The following is a 27,011-nucleotide window of genomic DNA, read 5'->3' on the forward strand; positions in this document are numbered from 1 at the left end:
CATTGAGTAGCACAAACTAACTTAATTTGCCCTAAATATTACCAAGGCAAATAGTCATCCTTGTCTTTCACATCCAATCTTCGTATCTCAAGTAACCCGTTCTTCACAGTGAACCTTGTCAGCTTTATCCCCCTTGAGATGCTGTTTGGTGAGTCACTGATTCCTGTTTTCTCCTGACTGCTTTTCCAGAGACCTTTGACCACCTAGAATCTGGGAAGAAATTCCACGTGCTGAAAGATGTCTGCTCCTTTACGCTGCGCGGCACCGTGCTGAGCCCAATGCCTCCTCGCCACTGCCTGCCCAATTTCACCTCCTCCGTCTCTCTCAACATCGGTCAGCTGGGCTCCATGTCCTTGCCTCCAGGCCCTTGGCACTGAGGCAGTCCCACATGGGAAAGGTTCTCACTCCCTCCTTCTCCTTCTCATTTCCGCCACCCCCCACTCCCCCTTTCCCTCCTTCCTGCACTCCTCCCTCTCTCTCATTGCCTGTTCCTCTCTCCCTCACCCCCTCACCCCCTATGCCACTTCCTCTCTCTCACTCCTTCTCTCGCTGTCTCTCACTCCCCTCCCTCCACCTCACCCCAACATCTCCCTTGCCCCATCTTTCTTTCCCCCCCTCTCTCTCTCTCTCCCCTCTCTCTCCCTCTCCCCCTCTCTCTCCCTCACTGTCCCCATCCCTCTCTCACTCCCTTTCTCACTCTCTCTCTCTCCACCATCTCTCTCCCCCTCTCTCTGCCCCTCCCTCTCTCACTCCCTCTCCCACTCTCCCTCTCCCTCTCTCCACAATCTCTCTCCCATCCCTCTCTTTGAACCCCTCTCACCCCCCTCCCTCTCTCTCCTCTCCATCCCTCTCCCTGTCTCACCCTCTCTTCCTTCTCTCTCTCTCAATCCCCCCTCTGACTCTGCCTCACTCCACTCTCTCTTTCACTCCCTGTCTCCACCCTCCCTCCCTGTTTGTCTCTCTCCCCTCCCTCTCTTTCTCTCTCCTGCTCCCCTCCCTCTCTCTCTCCCTCTCTCTCACCCTCTCTCTCCCCCTCCCTCTCTCTCCATCTCTCTCTCCCTCCCTCTCCCCTCCCTCTCTCTCTCTCTCCCCCTCCCTCCCACTCTCAAACTGTATGTTTTCCAGTTTGTCACACTGATGCCTGATTATTATAAATCTCCTGTAATCGAGCGATTCTTTCTGAGGGATTGGGGTGAGCTGTTATCTTACTTTTCAAGCACCAGTGGACTTGAGTGGGTGGATGATATACTATGAGGCCGGCAATGGTTACTGAGGAGAGTATATATTGGACAATGAGCCTGTTGCATACAGGAAAATGGTTAGTAAGGAGAGTGTTATGCGCAGGATGGTTAGGAGTGTGTTTTATAAATATGTGTATATATATATATATATGCTAAAATAAAGCTTAAGATCATTTAAACAGTGATTTGTGGTGGGTTGGGCCACAATAGAGAGCTTTTTAAAAACAAAATTAATCCCAACTTGAGCTGAATTGATGATATCAATGTAAGGGATGTCGGCTGATCGGAGGGCTATGTTTGTACCTGCCTGCCCTCTCTCACTATAGGTGCCTTAATCTATGTGTTGTGTGTGTATGTGTGTGTGTTTGTTTGTGTGTGTCTTTGAATCTATGTCTCCCATCCCCAATTCTAATGTGCATCTCTCGTGTGTGTCTATATCTCTCTTTCTGACTGTCTGAATTAGTTTGTCTTTCTCTCTCTCTCTCTCTCTCTGTGTCAATGTCATTCTCTGTTGTGTGTATTTCTGTCTCCCTGTCTCTCTGTCAGTGTCTGTGGCTGTTCCTGTATCTCCCCATCTCTCTTTGTCAGTTTATGTGCCTGTTCCTGTGTATGTGTTTCTCTCTCTGTCAGTGCATATGCCTGTTCCTGTGTGTCTCTCTCTCTCTGTCAGTGTACGTGTCTGACCCTGTATCTCTCTCTGTCAGTGTATGTGGTTGTTCCTGTGTCTCTCCCTCTGTCAGTGTGTGTTCCTGTTCCTGTATCTCTCACTCTGTCAGTGTTTGTGTCTGACCCTATTTCTCTCTCTTTGTCAGTGTATGTGTCTGTTCCCATTTCTCTCTGTGTGTCTCTGTCTCTCTGTCAGAGTGTGTACCTGTTCCTGTATCTTTCTCTCTCTCAGTGGCCGTGGCGGTTCCTGTATCTCTTTCTCTGTTAGTGTGCATGCCTGTTCCTGTGGCTCTCTCTCTCTGTCAGTGTATGTGCCTGTTCCTGTATCTCTCTCTCTGTTTCTCTGTCAGTGTATGTGCCAATCCTGTATCTCTCTCTCTGTCTCTCTGTCAGTGTATGTGCCTGTTCCCGTATCTCTTTCTCTATCTCTCTGTCAGTATATGTGTCTGACCCTGTATCTCTCTCTCTGTCAGTGTTTGTTCCGATCCTGTATCTCTCTCTCTGTCTCTCTGTCAGTGTATGTGTCTGACCCTGTATCTTTCTCTCTGTCAGTGCATGTGCCAGTTCCTGTATCTCTCTGTCTCTCTGTCAGTGTGTGTGGTTGTTCCTGTGTCTCTCTCTCTCAGTGTGTGTGCCTGTTCCTTTATCTCTCTCTCTGTCAGTGTTTGTGTCTGACCCTATATCTCTCTCTCTCTGTCAGGGTATGTGTCTATTCCTGTTTCTCTCTGTGTGTCTCTGTCTCTCTGTCAGTGTATGTGCCTGTTCCTGTATCTCTCTCTCTGTCAATGTATGTTCCTGCTCCTGTATCTTTCTCTCTCTCAGTGTCTGTGGCTGTTCCTGTAATTCTCTCTCAGTTAGTGTGCATGCCTGTTCCTGTCTCTCTCACTCTCTGTCACTGTATGTGCATTTTCCCGTATCTCTCTCCGTCTCTCTGTCAGTGTGTGTCTGACCCTGTATCTCTCTCTCTCTGTCAGTGTATGTGCCTGTTCCTGTATCTCTCTTTGTGTGTGTGTCTGACCCTGTATCTCTCTCTCTCTGTCAGTGTATGTGCCTGTTCCTGTATCTCTCTCTCTGTCTTTCTGTCAGTGTATGTGTCTGACCCTGTATCTCTCTCTCTCTGTCAGTGTATGTGCCTGTTCCTGTATCTCTCTCTCTGTCTCTTTGTCAGTGTATGTGGCTGATCCTGTATCTCCCTCTCTGTCAGTGTGTGTGTCTGACCCTGTATCTCTCGTTCTGTCAGTGTATGTGCCGACCCTGTATCTCTCTCTCTCTCTGTCTCTCTGTTAGTGTATGTGTCTGACCCTGTATCTCTCTCCCTGTCATTGTATGTGCCTGTTCCTGTATCACTCTGTCTCTCTGTCAGTGTGTGGTTGTTCCTGTATCTCTCACTCTGTCAGTGTTTGTGTCTGACCCTAAATCTCTCTCTCTGTCAGTGTATGTGTCTGTTCCCATTTCTCTCTGTGTGTCTCTATTTCTCTGTCAGTGTGTGTACCTGTTCCTGTATTTTTCTTTCTCTCTTTGTCAGTGTATGTGCCTGTTCCTGTATCTCTCTCTCACTCTCTCTCTGTCAATGTATGTTCCTGTTCCTGTATCTTTCTCTCTCTCATTGTCTGTGGCTGTTCCTGTATCTCTCTCTCAGTCAGTGTGCTTGGCTGTTCCTGTATTTCTCTCTCTGTCTCTCTGTCAGTGTGTGTGTCTGACCCTGTACCTCTCTCTCTGTCAGTGTAAGTGCCTGTTCCTGTTTCTCTCTTTGTGTCTCTGTCTCTCTGTTAGTGTGTGTACCTGTTCCTGTATCTTTCTCTCTCTCACTGTCAGTGTATGTGTCTGACCCTTTATCTCTCTGTCAGTGTATGCGCCGATCCTGTATCTCTCTCTCTTGTCTCTCTGTCAGTGTATGTGTCTGACCCTGTATCTCTCTCTCTGTCAGTGTACGTGTCTGACCCTGTATCTCTCTCTCTGTCAGTGTATGTGCCTGTTCCTGTATCTCTTTCTCTATCTCTCTGTCAGTATATGTGTCTGACCCTGTATCTCTCTCTCTGTCAGTGTTTGTTCCGATCCTGAATCTCTCTCTCTGTCTCTCTGTCAGTGTATGTGTCTGACCCTGCATCTCTCTCTCTCTCTCAGTGTATGTGTCTGTTCCTGTTTCTTTCTGTGTGTCTCTTTCTCTCTGTCAGTGTGTGTACCTCTTCCTGTATCTTTCTCTCACTCTTTGTCAGTGTAAGTGCCTGTTGCTGAATCTCTCTCTCTCTGTCTGTCAACGTATGTTCCTGTTCCTGTATCTTTCTCTCTCTCAGTGTCCGTGGCTGTTCCTGTCTCTCTCTCTCTCTCAGTCAGTGTGCATGCCTGTTCCTGTGTCTCTGTCTCTCAGTGTATGTGCCTGTTCCCGTATCTCTCTCTGTCTCTCTGTCAGTGTATGTGTCTGACCCTGTATCTCTCTCTCTGTCAGTGTATGTGCCGATCCTGTATCTCTCTCTCTGTTTCTCTGTCAGTGTATGTGTCTGACCCTGTATCTCTCTGTCAATGTATGTGCCGATCCTATATCTCTCTCGCAGTCTGTGTGTATGTATCTGACCCTGTATCTCTCTCTCTCTCTGTCAGTGTGTGCCTGTTCCTGTATCTCTCTGTCAGTGTATGTGTCTGACCCTGTATCTCTCTGTCAGTGTATGTGCCGATCCTGTATCTCTCTCTCTGTCTCTCTGTCAGTGTATGTGCCTGTTCCCGTATCTCTTTCTCTATCTCTCTGTCAGTATATGTGTCTGACCCTGTATCTCTCTCTCTGTCAGTGTTTGTTCCGATCCTGTATCTCTCTCTCTGTCTCTCTGTCAGTGTATGTGTCTGACCCTGTATCTTTCTCTCTGTCAGTGCATGTGCCAGTTCCTGTATCTCTCTGTCTCTCTGTCAGTGTGTGTGGTTGTTCCTGTGTCTCTCTCTCTCAGTGTGTGTGCCTGTTCCTTTATCTCTCTCTCTGTCAGTGTTTGTGTCTGACCCTATATCTCTCTCTCTCTGTCAGGGTATGTGTCTATTCCTGTTTCTCTCTGTGTGTCTCTGTCTCTCTGTCAGTGTATGTGCCTGTTCCTGTATCTCTCTCTCTGTCAATGTATGTTCCTGCTCCTGTATCTTTCTCTCTCTCAGTGTCTGTGGCTGTTCCTGTAATTCTCTCTCAGTTAGTGTGCATGCCTGTTCCTGTCTCTCTCACTCTCTGTCACTGTATGTGCATTTTCCCGTATCTCTCTCCGTCTCTCTGTCAGTGTGTGTCTGACCCTGTATCTCTCTCTCTCTGTCAGTGTATGTGCCTGTTCCTGTATCTCTCTTTGTGTGTGTGTCTGACCCTGTATCTCTCTCTCTCTGTCAGTGTATGTGCCTGTTCCTGTATCTCTCTCTCTGTCTTTCTGTCAGTGTATGTGTCTGACCCTGTATCTCTCTCTCTCTGTCAGTGTATGTGCCTGTTCCTGTATCTCTCTCTCTGTCTTTCTGTCAGTGTGTGTCTGACCCTGTACCTCTCTCTCTCTGTCAGTGTATGTGCCTGTTCCTGTATCTCTCTCTCTGTCAGTGTGTGTGTCTGACCTTGTATCTCTCTCTCTGTCAGTATATGTGCCTGTTCCTGTATCTCTCTCTCTCTCTCTGTCAATGTGTGTGTCTGACCTTGTATCTCTCTCTCTCTGTCAGTGTATGTGCCTGTTCCTGTATCTCTCAGTCAGTGTGCTTGCCTGTTCCTGTGGCTCTCTCTCTCTGTCAGTGTATGTGCCTGTTCCTGTATCTCTCTCTCTGTCTTTCTGTCAGTGTGTGTCTGACCCTGTATCTCTCTCTCTCTGTCAGTGTATGTGCCTGTTCCTGTATCTCTCTCTCTGTCAGTATATGTGCCTGTTCCTGTATCTCTCTCTCTCTCTCTGTCAATGTGTGTGTCTGACCTTGTATCTCTCTCTCTCTGTCAGTGTATGTGCCTGTTCCTGTATCTCTCCCAGTCACTTACATCATTTGTACTCTCTGTTTCTGGAACTCTTTCTATGCCTGCCTCTCCTCCCTGCTGCTGCTGCCCGCACCCCCCCCCCCCCCCCACCTTGCCCCAACACCACCCCCGCTGGCTCGATTGAAGCCTCAGTCTTGCCAGTCACAGACTGAGCAGAAAAATTCAGTCGCTTGTCTTTTCATTTAACGCTCATTTGCAGGACGGATAAAATAAGGTGCCTGATTCTCATCACACCCATTAGAGCAGTCATATGTTCTACTGATACAAGAGAAGGAGCCAACTCTGGTTAGCTAACGCCCACCGTCAGACATGGGCCCGAATTTTCTTTATCTCATTACTCCTCCTTTTGCACTTGCCCTTGAGGCAGGAAGGGGACCAAATTTGCAGTTATGCCAAATTACGGCTTAGCTGTGGGCTCACTGGATAGCACCCTCCCTCACCTCTGATTCAGCAGGTCATGGGTCGGAGCCCCACTCCAGAGACTGGAGCCCATAATCCAGGATGATATGCCCAATGCCAACACCAAGGGAGTACTGCACTCATTAAACTGAGGTCGCCGCCTGCCCTCTCGGGTGGGTGTAAAAGATCCCACGGCCACTATTTGGAAGAAGAGCAGAGGGGTGGAGTTCTCCCAGGTGTCCTGGGGCCAATGTTTATCCCTCAACCCACCTCACTCAAAAAAAAACATATGACCCGGTCACTAACACTTTGCTGTTTGTGGAATCTTGCTGTGCGCGGATTGCCTTCCAGGTTTTCTATGTTTCGACAGTGACTGCGTTTCTTAAATGTATAATTTACTTCTTTGGTTGTACAGTGCTTTTCGACTGCCCGAGGTTGAGACAGGCGCTATATAAATGCAAGTCTTTCTCTTTTTTTGTTAATCCTGTCATGTTGAGATGAATCCATTCTGCAGCCCCTCCAACGGTGGTTAGCCAGCCAACTCAGTGCTGACTGAGAATCGAACTTGGCACCTGACCCGGTCTGACTGTGTTCAGATGCTCAAGCAAACTAGTTTTTCATGTTCACCTCACTCACTGTGCAAAGGGCAGCATTGCTTAACATGACCTTCAGACCGACTTGCTAATGTTTATTTATCTCTTGGGAAAGTACCTTGATGCAGAGATCCAGTCAATCACCTCTTTCCCTCTCTCCTTCCTGCTAATTCAGCACAGGGGGGGCTGTATTGTGCCTGTTGCCTGCCTTTTTCATCCAGTCAGATCCTTCAATGAGGAGCTTAGCTAGAGGAGAGCTGCATAATAACTGCAGGGTTGTGTATTTGTTTGTGTGTGTGTGTGTGTGTGTGTGTTTGTGTTTCCGTGTGTGTGTGTGTGTGTGTGTGTGTTAGCATGTGTACATCTGACTGGATGTTAACATTAGCCTATGTGAGCCTGTATATGTGTGTGTGTGTGTGTCTGTGTATGCTTGTATGTGTTAGCATGTGTGTGTCTGAGTGTGTGTATATACATATACATGTGTGCATTCATGTGTTTATGTGTGTGTACATATGTGTTTGTGTCTATATATGTGTGTGTGTATTTATATATGTGTGTGTCTATATATATATGTGTGTGTGTGTGTGTGTTTCTGGTGTATGTATGAGTGCGTCTGTGTGAGATTGTGTCTCTGTGGTGCATGTGTGTACACAGGTACACACAGCTCTGTAGTTTTAATGCTGAGGAGCTGAACAGAGTGGGTAAGGATTGAAAAATCACAGCAGCAGGGCTGTTCCTTTCTCTCAGCTCCTCTCCCTTTCTGTGTGATCATCTCTCTGGCAGAACCTTTATATATTCGCTGATTCCTTTGCCCTCCCCTGCATTTATATAGCACCCTCGACACAGTAAAATGTCACCTGGTTGCTTCAGTGAAGCGATTATCAGGCATGAAAGTGACACCCAGCCAAAGACAGGCCAGGCAACCAAAACCTTGGTCAAAGAGGTGGTTTTAAAAGGGGGAGAGAGACATGGACAGGTTTGGCGAAGGGAATTGCAGAACTTTGAACCCAGACATGTTGGAGCTCTCAACTGGACAAGCTCCTGCCCAACCTTCCACCAACTCAATCACCCATGCTTAACTTAAATCTAAATTATTAAATTATAAAAGTTTAAATATTTAACTTCAAAAGTGTTAAGCTTCTTTCTGATGTTTGTTGCGAGATGTGATTAAACTTTTTATGTATTTAAACAATTGTTACTGTGGGACTTAAAGGAAAATGTTTGTTTGCTTTCTGTGACACCAAAAAAAAGTTTTTGAATGTGTAATTCTTCCTTCATGTGTGATAATGCAAAATAAATCAACACAGTTCAGATGTTTTAGTGATGGACCCAGTTCTTATCCACAGTTCTGGGCTACAGAGCAATTTTGGCGGCACTGTCCCCATCAAACACTCCCAGGACAGGAACAGCACGGGGTTAGATACAGAGTAAAGCTCCCTCTACACTATCCCCATCAAACACTCCCAGGGCAGGTACAGCACAGGATTAGATACAGAGTAAAGCTCCCTCGACACTGTCCCCATCAAACACTCTCAGGACAGGTACAGCACAGGGTTAGATACAGAGTAAAGCTCCCTCGACACTGTCCCCATCAAACACTCCCAGGGCAGGTACAGCACGGGGTTAGATACAGAGTAAAGCTCCCTCTACACTGTCCCCATCAAACACTCCCAGGGGCAGGTGCAGCACCAGACAGGTACAGAGAGAAAACTCCCTCTCTTTTGCCTCACTGCGATCATTACAAAGCCCCCTGTGCCTCAGTGAGTGCCTTCCATCCATCTGAATGGGCGGGGAGGTGGGCACATATGCTGTAGTCCGTCACGGCAGGTATTTGGTGGGGATCCCCGCGCAGCGACTTATTTTCTCTAGCTGTTTGGAGCTATCAGTCAGCGACACCAGCTTGGCTGCGATCTCGATGATGAAAACCAGAGGACGGCATCAAGACAGGCCCAGGAACAGCAGTGAATTCGGTCTGGAGGAAGACTGCAGTCTGGTGAGAGGCTGGTCTTTCATTATTATTACACTCAAGCTCACCATCTTTAAATGATGACATGCAGGTCGGATGGGGCAGGCAGGGGAGATAGGTGACAGTGTGGAAGCTGAAGATAGTAACGCCATTGAATATCAAGGTGGTGGGGGAGATGGTTAGGCCCTCTCTCGTTGGAGTTGCTCATTGCCTGACACTCAGTTTGGGCTGGAATGTTACTTGACTCTTACCAAATTGCTTCGTTTCACTGCAGTAGCCTCGCTTCCCCTGCGGTGGAAAGTGGGTGTGATGGTGTCTTTAAATTTTAAAGATCAGGAACCAAAGCAGTAAACTGAAAGTGAAAGAACCCGAGAGGGAGAGAGAGAGAGAGAGCAGAGTCGCGAGAGAGATTCCATTTCACCGGGTAAGACCTCGACGGATAGCCTCGTGAATTTTAAACTGTGTGTGTGTGTCATTTGTCATGTTAAGGGGCTCCAGCCCCGCCGACACTTCATGCCCCCTGAGGTGCTGCTTAGAGATTAGGCATTGTTTAACCAAATGCTTGCTGGCTGTGCCTGTAGAAAAGGCTGCTGTCTCCTAGAATATGGATAGACCTGACTCCGCAACTAAACTGCTCATTCCAATGGCACCAACCTGTTTAGAATCCCACAGAAGGAGGCCATGCGGCCCATCGTCCTTGCGCAGGCTCTTGGAAAGAACTATCTAATTCGTCCGACTGACCTGCTCTTTCCCCCATAGTCCTGCACATAAGACCCACGACTCCTTTATAAAAGCAGAAACCGAGGGATTGAAGACCCCTTTAGTGTTAAATATACTTTTGGATCCAGGTACAAAGATCACTGGGAGGTCTTGTGGCACAGTGGGTAGCCTCCCTGCCTCTGGGCCAGAAGGCTCCAGGTTTGAGTCCCACCCAGGACTTCATGGCCAAGAAAGGTGTGTTCATATCGCGGTGAAACAGGTTGAGTATCAGCCTGTAAATTCTTCCAACGCATACACCAATGGCAGACAGCCAGAGTGGGAGATTTCTGGTCAGCCGTGTGAATGCTGGAGCCTCCACCGTCACTATCCATAGTTCCAGAATACAACATGCATGGAAGACTGTACGTTACCAGAACAACTGGGACTCCCTGAGGGAATGGTAGCACAGCACCACCATGTAGATCATTAAAATGTCAGGAACTGGAACGGAAAGGCTAATGGAATGCTGGCCTTTCTACCTAGAATACCAGGGGGTAGAAGTCATCTTTCAGCCTATACAAAGCCCTGGTTAGACCACACCCTGGAGTCACTGTGAACAGTTCTGGGCCCCACAACTTAGGGAGGATATTTTGGCCTCGGAGGGAGCGCAGTGTAGATTTACCAGGTTGAGACCTGGACTCTGGCGTTGAGCTACAAGGGGAGATCACCCAAACCAGGCCAATCGGGAAACAAGGGTGACAGTTCTCCTCCAATCCGTTTCCCTCACACTGAGAAACTCTCCTAACTCCAGTTTGCTCTCTCGTTATGCTCCTTGACATGGGGCACTTTCTGCAGGGTTTGCTGGAGGCAAGGGTCTATGGATGTATTGGTAAATATTGGTGATGGGTGACCAGGTGTGAGGTGTTGTTGGGGTGGGAGGAGTGTCGGTGATGGGACCGATGGGTGAGTGGAGTTTCGGTGATTGCACCGACGGCGGGGAGGGTGGGGGGACAGGACCCGAATGGTTTGAGGATCATACTCGGCTTCCTTCCTGCTCGTTGTGGCTTTGCTACTCACAGAAGAGCCAGTGTGGGGGGAAGCACTTGCCTGTGTTTTAAATTTGTGCTTGGGATGCGAGTGTCGCTAGCTGGACCAGCACCTGTTGCCCATCCCTTATTGCCCCTTGAGATGGTGGCGGTGAACCGGCTTCTTGAACCGCTGCAGCCCATGCAGTGTAGGTTCACCCACAGTGCTGTTCCAGGTTTATAGCCCAGTTATAGTAAAGGAGCGGTGACATAGTTCCAAGTCGGGGTGGTGTGTGGCTTGGACTGGGACTTGCAGACGGCCTTGGTGTGCCCATGCATCTGCTGCCCTTGTCCGTCGAGGTGGCTGTGGTTTGAACCAAGGCGGGTGAGTGGAGTTGAGATACAGATCCACCATGATCTGATTGACTGGTGGAACAGGCCCGAGGGGCTGAAAGGCCTCCTCCTTTTCCTAATGTTCCTGTAGGAACATTAGACGCTTCCCACCTTGGTGATCACCCCCGCCCACCCCCCCACACAGTCCTCAAACCTCCACCTCCTCACCACAGCGTCCAACTCCATCACAACGGCAGCACCGTAAGTGGGAATTCTGAGGCGAGTGGTATCACCCATCTAGCCCCTCCCGTTTTCCCTTTCTTGTATTTGGGTAGAAGAATCTCATCCTTTCAATTTTCGTCTGAATCACCCCAACCGTGCTTCCACACCCCCCCCACCCCCCCTCACCAATCCTGCAGGGTCAGGGTCAGAGAGTCAGGAGCCTGGGCCATGGCTGCTGTTCCCACCCAGAACACGCTCGCCCGACTACACTGACCACCCCCCTCGCCTCCTCTCCTTTCAGACGCTGAGGTGACTTGTCATCTGTCCCTGCGTTCAGAGAGATCCTGGCTGATCTGTGACCTAACTCCACCTACCCCGCCTTTGCTCCGGATCCCTTAATACTGACGGATAACAAAAATCCATCGACCTCAGGTTTAGAACGAACAAAACAGACATGATTTCGAGAGGCCTTGACAGGGCTGATGCTGGGAGGGTGTTTCCTCTTGTGGGACAATCTAGAACCGGGGGAGGTGGGTCATTGGCCGTCAATGACCAATAACTTAGGTGACGTGACTGTTGCTTGCCGATTGCCTGCCCAAGCCCAGATGTTGTCCAGGTCTCGCTGCGTGTAGTCAAGGACTGCTTTAGGATCGGAGGAGTCGCGAATGGTGATGGAGGGATTTGGTTCGTGCTGAGGCGGTCAAGTGCGGTGATATATCAATGCGCATCTCTTCGTTTCTTCCAGATCTCGCCCCCACTTCCTCGCAACCCGGCGGTGGGGGGAACCTCATCGTTGTCAAGAGCGATGGCCCAGTACCTGAGTGACGATGAAGACGGAGCAGCTGAGGAGAGCCTTTTCGGAGTGGAGTTGACGTGCAGCGTCTGCATGGGGCTCTACCGGGAGCCCGTGCGGCTGCCGTGCGAGCACAGCTTCTGTGGCGCCTGCATCGAACAGGTCTTTGCAACTGTGGAGGCCGGCACAGATTACCGTTGTCCCGTGTGCAGGGAGTCCTATCAGAGCAAGCCAGCCATGTCGAAACATCTGGTCCTGGTCAGGCTAGTGGAGGCCTACATCAAGATAAAGAAGAGTAAGCAGCGAAACACAGAGTCGGGTAAGGCACAATTTGTTAGCTTTTTTATTGCCCCCCCCTTGCCCAAAGGTGATTTCTTTTGACAGTCGAGGCACAGTTGATAACACTTTCCAGCGCCTTGGGGTCAAGAGAATGTTGGTTCAATGATTGGAGCAAATGATCCAGGTTGACTCTCCCAGTGCCTGTACTGAGGGAGTGCTGCACAGTTGGAGGGTCAGTACTGAGGGAGTGCTGCACTGTCAGAGGGTCAGTACTGAGGGAGTGCTGCACTGTCAGAGGGTCAGTACTGAGGGAGTGCTGCACTGTCAGAGGGCCAGTACTGAGGGAGTGCTGTACAGTTGGAGGGTCAGTACTGAGGGAATGCTGCACTGTCAGAGGGCCAGTACTGAAGGAGTGCTGCACTGTTGGAGGGTCAGTACTGAGGGAGTGCTGCACTGTTGGAGTGTCAGTACTGAGGGAGTGCTGCACAGTTGGAGGGTCAGTACTGAGGGAGTGCTGCACTGTCAGAGGGTCAGTACTGAGGGAGCGCTGTACAGTTGGAGGGTCAGTACTGAGGGAGTGCTGCGCTGTCAGAGGGTCAGTACTGAGGGAGCGCTGCACAGTTGGAGGGTCAGTACTGAGGGAGTACTGCACTGTCAGAGGGTCAGTACTGAGGGAGCGCTGCACTGTCGGAGGGTCAGCACTGAGGGAGTGCTGTACTGTCAGACGGTCAGTAGTGAGGGAGTGCTGCACTGTCGGAGGGTCAGTGCTGAGGGAGTGCTGCACTGTCAGAGGGTCAGTACTGAGAGAGTGCTGCACTTCGGAGGGTCAGCACTAAGGGAGTGCTGCACTGTCAGAGGGTCAGTACTGAGAGAGTTCTGAACTGCCAGGGGGTCAGTACTGAGGGCCGTAGCGGAGAGTCAGTACTGAGGGATCGTTGCACTATTGGAGGGGCAGTACTGATGGAGTGCTGCACATTGAGAGGATTAGTACTGAGGGAGTTCTGCCCTGTTGGAGAGTCAGTACTGAGGGAGTGCTGCACTGCCAGAGGGTCAGTACTGAGGGAATGCTACCCTGTTGGGGGGTCAGTACTGAGGCTGCACTGTTGGATGGTCAGCACTGAGGGATTGCTGCCCTGTTGGAGGGTCAACACCGAGGGAGTGCTGCCCTGTCGAAGGATCAGCACTGAGGGAGTGCAGCCCTGTCAGAGGGTCAGTACTGAGGGAGCGCTGCACAGTTGGAGGGTCAGTGCCGAGGGAGTGCTGCCCTGTCGGAGGGTCAGTACTGAGGGAGTGCTGCACCGTCGGAGGGTCAGCACTGAGGGAGTGCTGCACTGTCACACCTTCTTGGGATGTAGGTGTTGCTGGCATGGTTAGAAATTATTGCCCATCCCTAATTGCCCTTGAAACGAGTCGCTTGATGGGCCATTTCAGAGTCAATGGCAAGGGTCAAACACACTGCGGTGGGTGTGGAGTTACATGGAGGCCAGACCGGATAAGGGTGGCAGATTTCCTTCCCTCAAGGGCATTAGTGAACTAGCTGGGTTTTTTACGACAATCTGGTAATTTAAGGAATACAAGACTTGCGTTTTATTCCAGACATATTAATTAATCAAATTTAAATTCCCCCAGCTGTCACAGTGGGATTTGAACTCATGATTTTCTGCAGCTTTAGTCAAGGCTGTAGACCAAGGTTTACTGGTCCATTAGCATAACCACTAGGCTGCCACCCTCCCCCACTGCAGTCTTCATGTCTGTCCCTTGTGTTATCTATGTTTGATATTTCACTGCGGCTTTAAGCGAGTTCTCTTTCTGTTTCTCTCCAGAGGAAGAGGAGGATTTCACTGACGCTCCTGCAAGCTTCCTGGGAACGAGGGGCTGCCAGTTTCGCTGTGACGAACTAGTGACTCATTTATGCTTCAAGGAGTGGGAGCGCCTGTGCCCTTTGTGCATAACGAGTGCTCGACACGAGGGCCACACCGCCAAGCCATTGCTGGAGGTCACCAAAGACTGGAAGGTAAAGCGAGCTGGGCAGACTGGCCACTGGGCACCGTCAGGGGACCCTGCGGGCACTGGGAGTGCACTGGCCGGGAACGCTCACCAGTGGGAATAGCGCATTTAGCAAAGTGAACATTGACGCCAGCGGCTGCCAGATGAAGGGGGCGTGACGCTGCTCAAAGCCAGCCCGCGTGGGTGATAACGATGTTGAGGGCATTAATGTTGGTGCTGGAACAGGGATGCATTGACATGGCACTCGTCTGTCTCAATTCTCTGTTCAGGTTGCGTTTGGGTGGTGTTTACTGAGGGTGGGGTTGGGGGGGTGGTGGGGGTGTGGGGTTGGGGGTGGTTGAGTGCTGCGTGTACGCTGCATTAGTGCCGTGAGCTGCGTTCGTGCGTCGTATGCGCACCGTTAGTATTGTGCTTCTGTTGGGTTTTTGGCCGGGGTTGTGTTGCCTTTGTACCTGGTCTTAGTGCAGTGTTTGTGCAGCGTATCGCCACATCAGAGTTGGATTTATTCTGCAACATGTGTGCAGCGTATGAGCAGTTTGTGCTTCTGGGCGTCCTGCGAAGTAACTCGGGATGATATACGAATACAAGTTGTTGTTTTATAAAACGAAAGTCTACCCTTCTCTCTCTGAGTAGAAGATGCTGCCAAACATTGTCGAGAGTTTGGAAGAAACTCACGCAAAGTTGTCTGTACAGATCCTGCAGTACACAGAGCTGGAGGAGAAAGCAAAGGTGAGATGGTTCTCATTTGGTTACCTCTGCCCCCTGATGGCCCTGTTTGTTAGTCTGTCTGAAAACAATATATTTTTTAAAATCTCTCACAGGATGTAGGCATCACCAACAAGGCCAGCATTTGTTGCCCATTCCTAATTGCCCTTGAACTGAGTGGCTTGCTGGGCCATTTCAGAGTCAACCACATCGCTGTGGGCCTGGAGTCACACGTAGACCAGACCACATTAGGGCAGCAGATTTCCTTCCCTGAAAGGCATTGGTGGGTTTTGATGACAATCAATGATAGTTTCATGGTCACCATTACTGAGACTTAGCTTTCAATTCCAGATTTATTGCCTGAATTTAAATTCCACCAGCTGCCAGGATGGGATTCGAGCCCATGTCCCCAGAGCATTAGTCTAGGTCTCTAAATTACTAGTCCGTTGACATTACCACTCTGCTACCTTCTCCCCTTGAATGTATCTCAAAAATTAATGAACCAGTTGCAATGAAACTTGGTACACATGTAAGATTTGGCTCAGGGGAGAACTGATTAGTTGGCAAAGGTGTGGATGCGGATCCCAGAATTTTTTTTCATTGGGAGATGGGGCAAATTGACTTTTTGTTTTAGAATGTTACAGATCGTCTCGCCTGGAATTTGTCAAAGCTGTCAAAATGTGAGCAGGGTTTTCAGAGCAGATTGTTGGCTGCGGATTGATTTGCAAAATCCATAAAGATTTGGATCGCTGTCGGTACACAGAATTTGAAATATCCTGAAACAGTGAGGATAACCTGATAGTAAATCCTACTGGCATGTTTTATGGGACAAATAGAATGAATGCTAGAAGTGCATTCATTGTTATTAAGCAGTTTACTGTTGAGTTAGCACACTGTGGCGGAGGTATGCACTCTATTGGGTGCCTTTTTCTATTTGGTTTCACCTGCGATGCTCAAGCCACAATTCAAACTCTGCTGACCTCAGTACATAGGCCGCACATGCTCCCAAGTGTTGCTAATCCAAAAGTGACTTGATCTGTCATGTTAGCATGAACGTGAAAATGGCTGTGATAGGAAACGGTTGTTAAGCTTCAATAGCTGTTTGTTAATGAAGACCAAGACAGACTCCTTCAGATAGTTTTATTTCTGGTGCATAAAACTCTACGGAGAGAGCTTGTCTCACCCGTTAGCCCTTTTATACAACCAAATAGGTACCTAGGTTGTTAACTAATAATTAGCAATTGAACTCCTTCAACTGTTTCCTTTCCCTCTTCCTAAAAAGAACCCTTAAGCTTATATAATCATAAAAAAAATCAAAAATATACATTTTTCATTCAATAAATTTACCTTATTCCCCCTCTTTAAAAAAAGACACGTGTATAAATATTGCCCCGCCCACGAAAAATGGCGGCGCTCCCCCAATCGGGGGCGCCAATTGGTGGGCCACCCGCTCCCCCCCCCCACCCACCAAACGGGGGGAAAATTTTGCCCATAGAGACACACAGGAGAGACACGTGGACACAGACAAGTACAGTAAGGGGAGACAGAGTCACAGAGAGAGACTGGCGAGAGACACGGATCACAAGGGACAGGGAGTCCGTGGACACAGGGAAGGCTTAATCTGGATCATTATCTGAAGAGAAGAACAATTGCAGGGAAAAAGCGGGAGAGTGGGAGCAGGTGAATTCTTCTTGCAGAGAGCCAACCCTCCGTGTTGTATCCCCTCTATAATGCTAGTCGCGGTGCCAGCTATGATCGCAGTGGGTTGTGAAAGTGTAGCCTCCCCTATACTGTTTGGGTTTGGGGTCTGCTGTGTCTTCCAGGTTTGACTGACGAAGGGGGTTTGAACGTGTTTAGGAGGAGATCTCAGAGGCCAAGGAAAGGACTGAGGACCAGATTGATCGCCTGATCGAGTTCCTAGAGAATGAGAAGGAGCGGTTGATGATCGACATACAACATGTCGGCAGTGAGCACCTGGACGCCATCCAAGGGCTGCAGGCGGACACCACTCACAGACTGCAGGACTGCGAGAACACGATTTCTTCATTCCAGGAGGCATACAAGGTTCAGTACGAGTTCGCTTTCGTCAAAGTACGCCTTCCCTGGGTCCATGGATCCTGCCTTGTGATTCATTTCTCTCTCTCTCCTGTCTCACCTCTCTGTATTTATGTGTGTCCCACCTGTGTCTGTCTCCTGTGTGTCTCTGTGTGTTTAACCTGAAGTGCTGTATTTTATGGCAATATTCTTTCTGCCTCTCTTCATGTTTCAGTCCGACTGTAATTACTATTATTTCTTCTTTTCATAGTTATCTGCTAATTTCCTAAATTAGACCTCTCCCTCATTCCCTGCCCCATGCCTGATTCTCAGACAGCCGTGGGGCGGAGGGAATGCAGACAAAAGTGCTCAGAGCTGGGCAACACCGCAAACACAAACTCTCTTATTCTCACTCAGTTTTACACTCTCACTCACTGTCTCCTCACACTCAATCTTACACACTCTCAGTCACTCACTGACACTCTCACATACATGCACAATTACACACACAGACACACACACAATCACTCTCGCACACACTCTCACACACTGCCTCACGTTTTCACACTTACACACTTTCACTGACTCACTCTCATACACTGCCACTCTCTCTCTCTCTCTCTGTCATGCACACACACCATCACACTCTCACACTCTCCAACTCGGGACAATTGAGAATCCTGATTGCCCCTTCCAGTGCCACAGACACTGGGTGAGATCAGTTGTCACCCGCCCAGTTAAAATCAGCAAATTCCGCACCCACCAGGAATCGAAAATGGCCTCTTCCAGTTGCTCAGCGCTCACTGCCTGGGAGGGTTCTTCATTTAACTGGGAGCCATTGAGGTTGTGAGTGCTGTATCCCCTCAGCAGTGACCACCTGATGAAGTCCGGGAAGGTGCTGTGTGAGGAGACGCACAGTTAAAAGCTGTGTGTGTGTGTCCGCAGTCCAATCAGCCTTTGGGATCCATCTCAATCACCTCTTGTTTTCTTCCATTCAATAGAGCCATAGTTTAACCATTGATCAGACAGGGAAGACATATTCTGCAGGCACATGTGTTCATGTGTGTGAATTCCTGCATTTTTTATTTTCTTCCCTTATTCCTTGATGGGATATGGGGATCACTGGCAAGGCCAGCATTTCTTGCCCACACCTAATTATCCTTGAACTGAGTGACTTGCTAGGTCATTTCAGAGGGTGGTTAAGAGTCAGCCACATTGCTGTGGGTCTGGAGTTATATGTCAGCCAGACTGGGTAAGGACGGCAGATTTCCTTGCCTCCAGTGCATTAGTGAACCAGATGGGTTTTACGTCAATCAGTGATAGCTTCATGGTCACCATTACTGAGACTGGCTTTATATTCCAGATTTTATTAATTGAGTTTAAATTCCTCCAGCAACTGGCTGTGGGATTTGAGCCCATGTCCCCAGAGCATTAGCCTGGGCCTCTGGCCTACTAGACCAGTGAGATCATGATTACTCCACCACTTCCCCATCTCACCTGTGTGTCAGTATGAGGAAGTGAGTGTGTGTAAATATGTGTGTGTTTGAGTGTGAATGTAAGAGTGTGCATGAGTGCAAGTATATGTGACTGTGTGTGTGTAAATGTGTGTATGAATAATTCTAGGTAAAAATGGTAATGTATCATTTTTTTGCGTTCCAGGATATGATGGATTTTATGCAGAGGTAAGATTCCTCACATAAATAAGATAAAAGCAAAAAACTGCGGATGCTGGAAATCCAAAACAAAAACAAAAATACCTGGAAAAACTCAGCAGGTCTGACAGCCTCTGCGGAGAGGAAAACAGTTAACATTTCGAGTCCGGGATGACTCTTCAACAGAACTAAGAGAAAAATAGAAAAGAGGTGAAATATAAGCTGTTTTAAGGTGGGGGGGGAATGGGACAGGTAGAGCTGGATAGAAGGCCAGTGATAGGTGGAGATAACCAAAAGATGTCATAGACAAAAGGACAAAAAGGTGTTGAAGGTGGTGATATTATCTAAAGGAATGTGATAATAGGTGACATTAAGGGTAGAAAGCAGGACAAGCAAGGTACAGATAGGCCTAGTGGGGTGGGGGGAAGGGATCGAAATAGGCTAAAAGGTAGAGATAAAACAATGGATGGAAATACATTTAAGAAGAATGGAAATAGATGGGAAATGAAAAATCTATATAAATTATTGGAAAAAAAGGGGGATCGGAAAGGGGGTGGGGACGGAGGAGAGAGTTTATGACCTAAAATTGTTGAACTCAATATTCAGTCCGGAAGGCTGTAAAGTGCCTAGTCGGAAGATGAGGTGCTGTTCCTCCAGTTTGCATTGAGCTTCACTGGAACAATGCAGCAGGCCAAGGACGGACATGTGGGCATGAGAGCAGGGTGGAGTGTTGAAATGGCAAGTGACAGGGAGGTCTGGGTCATGCTTGCGGACAGACATCGGAAAGGAATCATGGGGAAAAGCTGGCATTGCTGCCCGGGGACCACACTGCCATAGATCAGCCAGTGACTGTGTAGACATTGAAAGAGTTTTTTGAACTAGGGTTTTGAGGGAGGAGGCTCATGTGGAATGTAAACCCCAGCACGGGGCAGGTGGGTCCTCCATTTCTGCTTGGGAAAGGGGGTGTGATTATATGTAATTATTGTGCTACTGTGCGCCATTGTCTCACATGGACCAGAGTTGCCCTAGTCTCACACCCTTGTTTACATTTGATCCTACCAGGATGGAAACACTGGTAATTTCCTCAGAAGATAAACTTTTTCATCCCACCCTGAATTTTGATGGAATCCCTTTGCCTTCAGTACTTGAAACATGGAAAAATGAGGATGCAGAGGAAGACAGCGACGATGATGATGATAATGATGATGATGAAGATTCCTATTAAGTGCAGAACATATTTTATTTGGGCTTGCATTAAATTTAACTGAAGAAGGATCATTGAAATTTCACACACCATTTTAGCTCGACACCCTGTTTCTATACTGTAAATTCTATTTAATTCTGTGTCACCACTGCACTATTGTACCCCACTGGGGATGTCCGCTGATGACTGCACAATGTTCAGCTCCCTTTGCAACTCCTCAAAGTCCATGTCCAAATGCAGCAAGACCTGGACAACATTCAGGCTTGGGCTGACAAGTGGCAAGTAACATTCACTCCACAGAAGTGCCAGGCAATGACCATCTTCAAAAAGAGAGAATCTAACCATTGGCCCTTGATGTTCAATGGCATCACCATCACTGAATTCCCCCCTATCAACATCCTGGGGGGGGTTACCATTGACCAGAAACTGAACTGGACTAGCCATATAAATACTGTGGCTACAAGAGCAGGTCAGAGGCTAGGAATCCTGTGGCTAGTAACTCACCTCCTGATTCCCCAAAGCCTGTCCACTATCTACAAGGCACAAGTCAGGAGTGTGATGGAATATTCTCCACTTGCCTGGATGAATGCAGCTCCAACAACACTCATGAAGCTTTACACCATCCAGGACAAAGCAGCCTCTTGATTGTCACCCCATCCATCACCTTCAATATGCGCACCCTCCACTACCAACGCACAATGGCAGAAGCGTGTAGCATGTACATGATGCACTGCAGCAATCCGCCAAGACTCGTTCGACAGCACCTTCCAAACCCACGACCACTACCGCCTAGAAGGACAAGGGCACCAGATGCATGGGAACAGCACTACCTGCAAGCTCCCTTCCAAGCCACTCACCCTTCTGACTTGGAAATATATCGGCCGTTGCTTCACTGTCGTTGGATCAAAATCCTGAAACTCCCTCCCTAATAGTACTGTGGGAATACATACACCACATGGACTGCAGCGGTTCAAGAAGGCAGCTCACCACCTAATGGGTGGGCAATAAATGCTGGCCCAGCCAGTGATGCTCACATTATGTGAACGTAAAAATAGAAAAACACTTTTAAGTAAGGAAATCTGCATTTTGTTGCTTGGGGAAGGCTGGTAGGGCAGGGGAGAGGTGGGGCAATCATTCTTCTGGCAAACTGTGTTTCACTAATGAGTTCGAATCAGCTGATAACATCAAAATTTTCCTTCTTTTACTGTTTGTAAATGTGCTGCATGAAATATCTCTACGCAGCCACAAGACAAATTAACTTCTTAACACGACAGCTGAGATTTGGAGTTGCTTGGTGAAATGGGAAGTGCCTGTAAGACACTCGATGGTTCTAGACAGAATGCTGGGGGCTCCACAAAGGAAGGAGCTCAGGCACAGTGTAGAGGGAGCTTTACTCTATATCTAACCCTCAGGGTGTTTGATGCTGAAATTGTGAACCTGAGGTGGAAAGGGTTCCACTTTTAGTGCGAACATCCCTCACTTTCTGATGAACACAAAAAAATGATCTCCCTGCAATAATTATATATTGTTGTCTAATAATTGCAATGATTGAGTGTTATAACTCATTTGAATATGAGAGCTGCACCTAATCAAGCATTTCAGAAGTGTTCATGTATAGAATAAGATATTTGGGAGTGGTTTAGAAGCTGGAATCTAATCAAAGGGTTCATGTGGTTTATATATAGAATAACAGATACCCAGGAGTGAGTCACAGCTGGGAATCTAATCAAGGGGTTTGGGGTGGTTTATATATAGAATAACAGCTACCCAGGAGTGAGTTACAGACGGGAATCTAATCAAAGGGTTCAGGGTAGTTTATATATAGAATAACAGCTACCCAGGAGTGAGTTACAGATGGGAATCTAATCGAAGGGTTCAGGGTAGTTTATATATATGGAATAACAGCTACCCAGGAGTGAGTTACAGACAGGAATCTAATCGAAGGGTTCAGGGTAGTTTATATATAGAATAACAGATACCCAGCAGTGAGTTACAGATGGGAATCTAATCGAAGGGTTCAGGGTAGTTTATATATAGAATAACAGCTACCTGGGAGTGAGAGTTACAGACTGGAATTTTATTTGAGGGTTTTGGGGTTTTTGAAATATAAAATTACAGATTCCCAGGAGTGAGTTACAGGCTGAAATCTAATTGAGGGGTTTGAGGTGGCTTATGTTCAGAATAAGAGCCCATGTTTCCTTTAACTAACACCTTAAGATGTTTTATTACGTTAAAAGCAGATAGATGAATTTATGATCTAATTGAAAGGAAGAACGGGCTTGGGAATGGTCTAGTCCTGTTACTATATACCAATATTCCAAATGTCTTAATGCCTAGAGATGATGGAGGGGGGTATGCACATATATGACAGCTTTCAAAAGCTATGTATTTAATTACAATGGCCCATAACTTCCGAGCTCCAGGGCAGCCTATCTGGGGGGGGAGAGTACCCTAAAAAATGTGCTGCCCCTGGGAGGTTCCCTGCTGAGGATGGCACGGTCATCGCCTGGGAAGTTCAAACTTCTGATGGGCAATTGCCCTGCACTGGGAATTATACGAAAATGCAATTAAGTCGCAAACATCGGATGGTTCCGACTGTCTTGCAGCAATAGTTACCTGGAAAAAGAAGAATAAAACTACTTCTAGCTTCTGGGTAACTAGTGTACCGACCTCCCCAGACCACTCCATGGGCCACCCAACTACTCCCACCATCCACGGGACACCCTGACCACTCCCCCGCCCTACATGGAGCCACCCGTCTATGCCAATCCTAACTACACCCCCCCCATCCACACCCCACAATCCTCCCTCCAACCACAAACCTCCTACTGACCCCCATGACCACCTGATGTCACCCCCTCTCCCCCCACACAACTGACCACCCAACCTCCCCTTTTTGCCTGTTAGAGATTTCCAGCTTTTATTTTCCACCTACCTGCTCCCCCCGCCTTTTCTCCTCTCCCCCTCAAACACAGATGGTAGTCAGGCATCAGGATTTTGATAACACGGCTATAAAAATACTGCAATGGATCCATCTCAAAACAAAATTCATTGTAGATTATAGGGGGGGGGGTAGCAAAACGAACCAACAAAATATTAAGATTACAAAAAAAAGCTTTGCAACAGAAAATGAAGCAATTTCTTTATGTTGTTCAGTATTACCAACAATAGATGGTAAACACCAAACAAGGATGGACTGTTCCTGTCCACATTTAGTTTACTATTCAGAACCATTTGGAGCCAACATGAAAGTCAAGAGAAACCACTTGAATTTCAAAGTTATTTTGAGTTAGTTACCATGACGGGGAAACGTTCAATTGTGAACTCCAGCGTCCAACAGCACTCAATCTTGACCTGAAGGAGGAGGGAAGCTCTCATTTTATTTTGCATCGTGGGGCGCTTTCCCATGTTAAACCTGCCACAAAAATGCAAATTGTTGGTACCAAACTATTTGCATAGTACTCTCTTATCTCGCTGAATTTTTCTCCACGATTACTTTGTTCCACGAAACAAGCATAGAACTTAATTATTTTTCAACATAAAGTTCTACAATAAATTAACAAATGAGATATGATGTGTAGACAATAATTCTAGCACCCCCCCCACCCACCCTTGCCGGCCAGTAATAGTGAGGTGGCGCAAGAGGGAACGGACGGAATGAAACATTCTCTGTTCCGTTGAACTTTGTTCAGCACTTTTGTCAGCAGAACTCGCCCATCGTGTTTGGGCTTTTCGAAGCTTGGATTAGAGCATTGGTTGTCTGTTGTTGCTTATACAATTCTTCTGGCCTCTGATGTTGGCAGCCTCCATTTCACTCAGCACTGTCTGTATTTGGGGAGTGGTGTTCCGGGACCCCAGGCTTGACCAGTGATACCAGTTCCTGACTTTTCATTTGGTTGTACTTCACTAAACTTAAGGCAGTGGATCAAATGCCTGACCTAAATCACTCACATTTCACTCTAAGTTTAAAACGACATCCGAGGCCCCTGGGTTGCACTGATCCTTCGGAATTTATTGATCCTTTCCTGCTGTTCCATTACACAACTGTCTCATCACTTTATCGCTGGCTCAGACTCGCAAAGCACAATCTTCTGATCACAGACTGGCTAGAGGCTGAAGTATATTAATGTTAAATTAATAGCTCGTTTACAATCAGGTCACAAATTTCTTCTTTAATAACATTTCGGTAACATTGAACATCAACACAGTTTATACTTGGACAGTGTAGACACAGATCAATCAGTTTGCATGTTTAATGTGGACTGAGAAGATTGAATTGACGATATAGTTGATTCATTTTCAGCTGCATACTCTGATTACAGTTAAAACATTGATAATGACAGCAGAATTTTATTGATCATCTCATGGTTAAACATTGAAAAGTTCATGTTTGGGGTTGGGGGGTGGGGGGGGGGGGGGGCGGTGGCAGGGGGAGGTGTTTGAGAAAAGTAACTGGGAGCACTGAGTCCACAACACAATAGTTTTCAACACCTGCAGCAACAATAAAAGCGGTTACATCTTCAGTCACTGCATTTATCAACACCGTCTATTTTGTGATAGGCACCTTTACCAACGCAGATGTAACCAGACTGCATGGGAGTGACCTTTCACCATCAGAATAAAGGAGGTGGCGACAGGTCAGTGGGATAAAGATCCACAAAGGTTAGGCACGTCCTGCAGACGCTGCAGGTTATATCAGAGGGAACATTTTGAAAACTCACACTGACAAAACAATTTCAAAGATGGTCCAACATGAGGCTAGAACAATATCGTGCCAAATCTCCAACCCTCACAGGGAGTGAGGAATCATGAAATTTACTTTATATTCCAGCACTGTCCACATAAAAATATTAGGAGTGAAAGGCAAATGTCTAACTCACGCTAATATTAGAGATAAGTAGAAATTATTCCAGGCCATTCAAACAAAAAAATCAGATTTAGTAAAATATGATTTGTATATTGTTCGCTTCATTAGCTTTCAAAACATTTTGTCATTTTGACATTGAAAACTGCAGAATCCTTGAAAACTTTCCCACAGCGATGGCAAGTTTCAAAACAAGTGTGAGCTTTCAGCTGATGGTTAGAAGCAAAGCTCCCCCCCATATTCTGTACATTTCTACAGCCTCTCTCTCCTGTGTGGATCCGCTGGTGTATATGGAGGCTCCCTGCCTGTGTGAAACCTCTTTCCAAATTCAGTACGTTCATGCAGCCTCTCTTCTTTGTGGATTCACTGGTGTTTATGGATGTTCCCTGACTCAAACTCTTCCCACATTCAGTATCTTTATAGGGTCTCTCTCCTGTGGATCTGTTGGTGTTTATGGAGGTCCCCAGAACTTTATGAAATTCTTCCCACATTCAGTATATTTATAAGACCTCTCTCCTGTATGGATCCATTGGTGTCTATGGAGGCTCCCAGCCCACGTGAAACTCTTTCCACAATCTGTACATTTACAGGGCCTCTCTTCTGTATGGATCCACTGGTGCCTCTGGACATTCCCTGATGCTGTGAAACTCATTCCGCATTCAGTACATTTATAGAGTCTTCTGTGGATTCGCTGGTGTTTATGCAGGTTCCCTGAATCCATGAAACTCCACATTGAAAACATTTATATGGTCTCTCTCCTGTGTGGATCTGGTGGTGATAATGGAGGTTCCCAGCCCGTGTGAAACTCGTTCCACATTCAGTACATTTATAGAGTCTCTCTCCTGTGTGGATCCACTGGTGTCTATGGAGGTTTCCAGTCCGTGTGAAACTCTTCCCACAATCCGTACACTTATAGGGTGTCTCTCCTGTGTGGATCTGCTGCTGTCTATGGAGGTGCCCAGCCCGTGTGAAACTCTTCCCACAATCCGTACATTTATAGGGTCTCTCTCATGTGGATGCACTGGTGTCTATGGAGCTTCCCCGTCCGTGTGAAACTCTTCTCACAATCCGTACACTTCTTGGGTGTCTCTCCTGTGTGGATCCGCTCGTGTCTATGGAGGTTTCCAGCCCGTGTGAAACTCTTCCCACAATCCGTACGCTTATAGGGTCTCTCTCCTGTGTGGATCCGCTGATGCAGGTGAAGATCATTTGATTTTATAAATTCTTTCCCCTGTACAGATTGTGTGAATGGTCCCTGCACATTCTGGTGCTGCAAAAGACCATTGCTGAAGGACAGGTTTGTCCTGATGAAATTTGACCACTGGATTCAGGATGTTTTCTGATGTGCTTCTGAAGAAAAGCGACAGTGGTAAATGCAACACTACAATGAGGGCAAGGATGACATTCATCTTGTTCCCCTGCTGGAGAAGAAAGAAGAAAAACTGTCAGTGTAATGAAAGATGGAGGGGTCAGTATTTTTGTGTTTTGTGAGCCAAAGTTTGATCACCTCTGTCAGCCCAGTGGTTAGCATTCTCACCTCCAAGTCAGAAATTGTGGGTTCCTGTCCCACTCCAGAGACTTGTGCAATGTAATCCAGGCTGGCAATGCAATAATGCACTGAGGGTGTGCTGCACAGTCAGAGGTAACATCTTTCAAAGTGTGCTCAACTGCGTCCTCGCCGGAGCGTTAAAATAGACAACAACAATCCCATGGCCAACATCTAATCACCAACCAACACAGCCAGGTCAGATTATGAGATCAGTTATTTCATTCTTATTGTTGGGATCTTTCTGTGTGCAAACTGAGTTGCTCTATTTGCCTTAATAACAACAGTGATTGCACTTCTAAAGATAATACATTGGAGCTAAAGAACTTTGAGACATCCTGAATACATCGAAATGCTTCCAGCAATGTAATTCTTTCAGAAAGTAGCAGGATGATTGTTAAGGGAGTGGTTCCTGACCTCAGTGCCTATTTTACAGTGAATTCTGTGGTATAAGAGTATGCCACAGAAAGGCTTAACGCTGGACTGAGTAAAGTACCGCCCACGCTGTGATGTAAAGGAACACAGGGCCCGCACCTAGAGATCAGTCTTGTACAGGACAGAACCGTGTAGCTCCCAGCTTAGACCCTTTACGGTACAAATGTATATAGTTACTAGTAGCTAATAAATAATGTTGAACTACCTCAGATAACAAACTTCTTAATGGGACTTACCATGCTACACACATCTTACAACAGGGTGGCAGCAAATGGAGCAATCCAGAACCTTGCAGAGGCTGCAGAAGAAAATTAAAAACCTGGAGGATTGAAAAAACAGAACCATTCTGACATAATGCAAAGCTCAAGAAACAAAGGCACA

The 27,011-nt window shown here is 47.4% G+C and overlaps 1 protein-coding gene across 2 annotated transcripts; it reads left to right on the forward strand.

The window, feature by feature from the left end:
* Nucleotides 1–8,962: 8,962 nt before the first annotated feature.
* Nucleotides 8,963–19,850, forward strand: LOC121270987 (E3 ubiquitin-protein ligase TRIM39-like). Of its 2 annotated transcripts, XM_041176671.1 has the most exons (7): nucleotides 8,966–9,256; nucleotides 11,857–12,223; nucleotides 14,007–14,197; nucleotides 14,824–14,919; nucleotides 16,753–16,959; nucleotides 18,589–18,611; nucleotides 19,644–19,850. In XM_041176671.1, exons 2-7 carry the CDS (start codon nucleotides 11,917–11,919, stop codon nucleotides 19,804–19,806), a joined length of 987 nt encoding a protein of 328 aa, XP_041032605.1. In that variant the 5' UTR covers nucleotides 8,966–9,256; nucleotides 11,857–11,916; the 3' UTR covers nucleotides 19,807–19,850. The 2 variants fall into 2 exon arrangements, with proteins under 2 accessions (XP_041032606.1, XP_041032605.1); XM_041176672.1 differs by lacking the exon at nucleotides 14,824–14,919 and having other exon boundaries at nucleotides 8,963–9,256.
* The last annotated feature ends 7,161 nt before the right edge of the window (nucleotides 19,851–27,011 follow it).

The sequence above is a fragment of the Carcharodon carcharias genome, chromosome 29, assembly GCF_017639515.1.
Source record: "Carcharodon carcharias isolate sCarCar2 chromosome 29, sCarCar2.pri, whole genome shotgun sequence".
Taxonomy (NCBI): Eukaryota; Metazoa; Chordata; class Chondrichthyes; order Lamniformes; family Lamnidae; genus Carcharodon; species Carcharodon carcharias.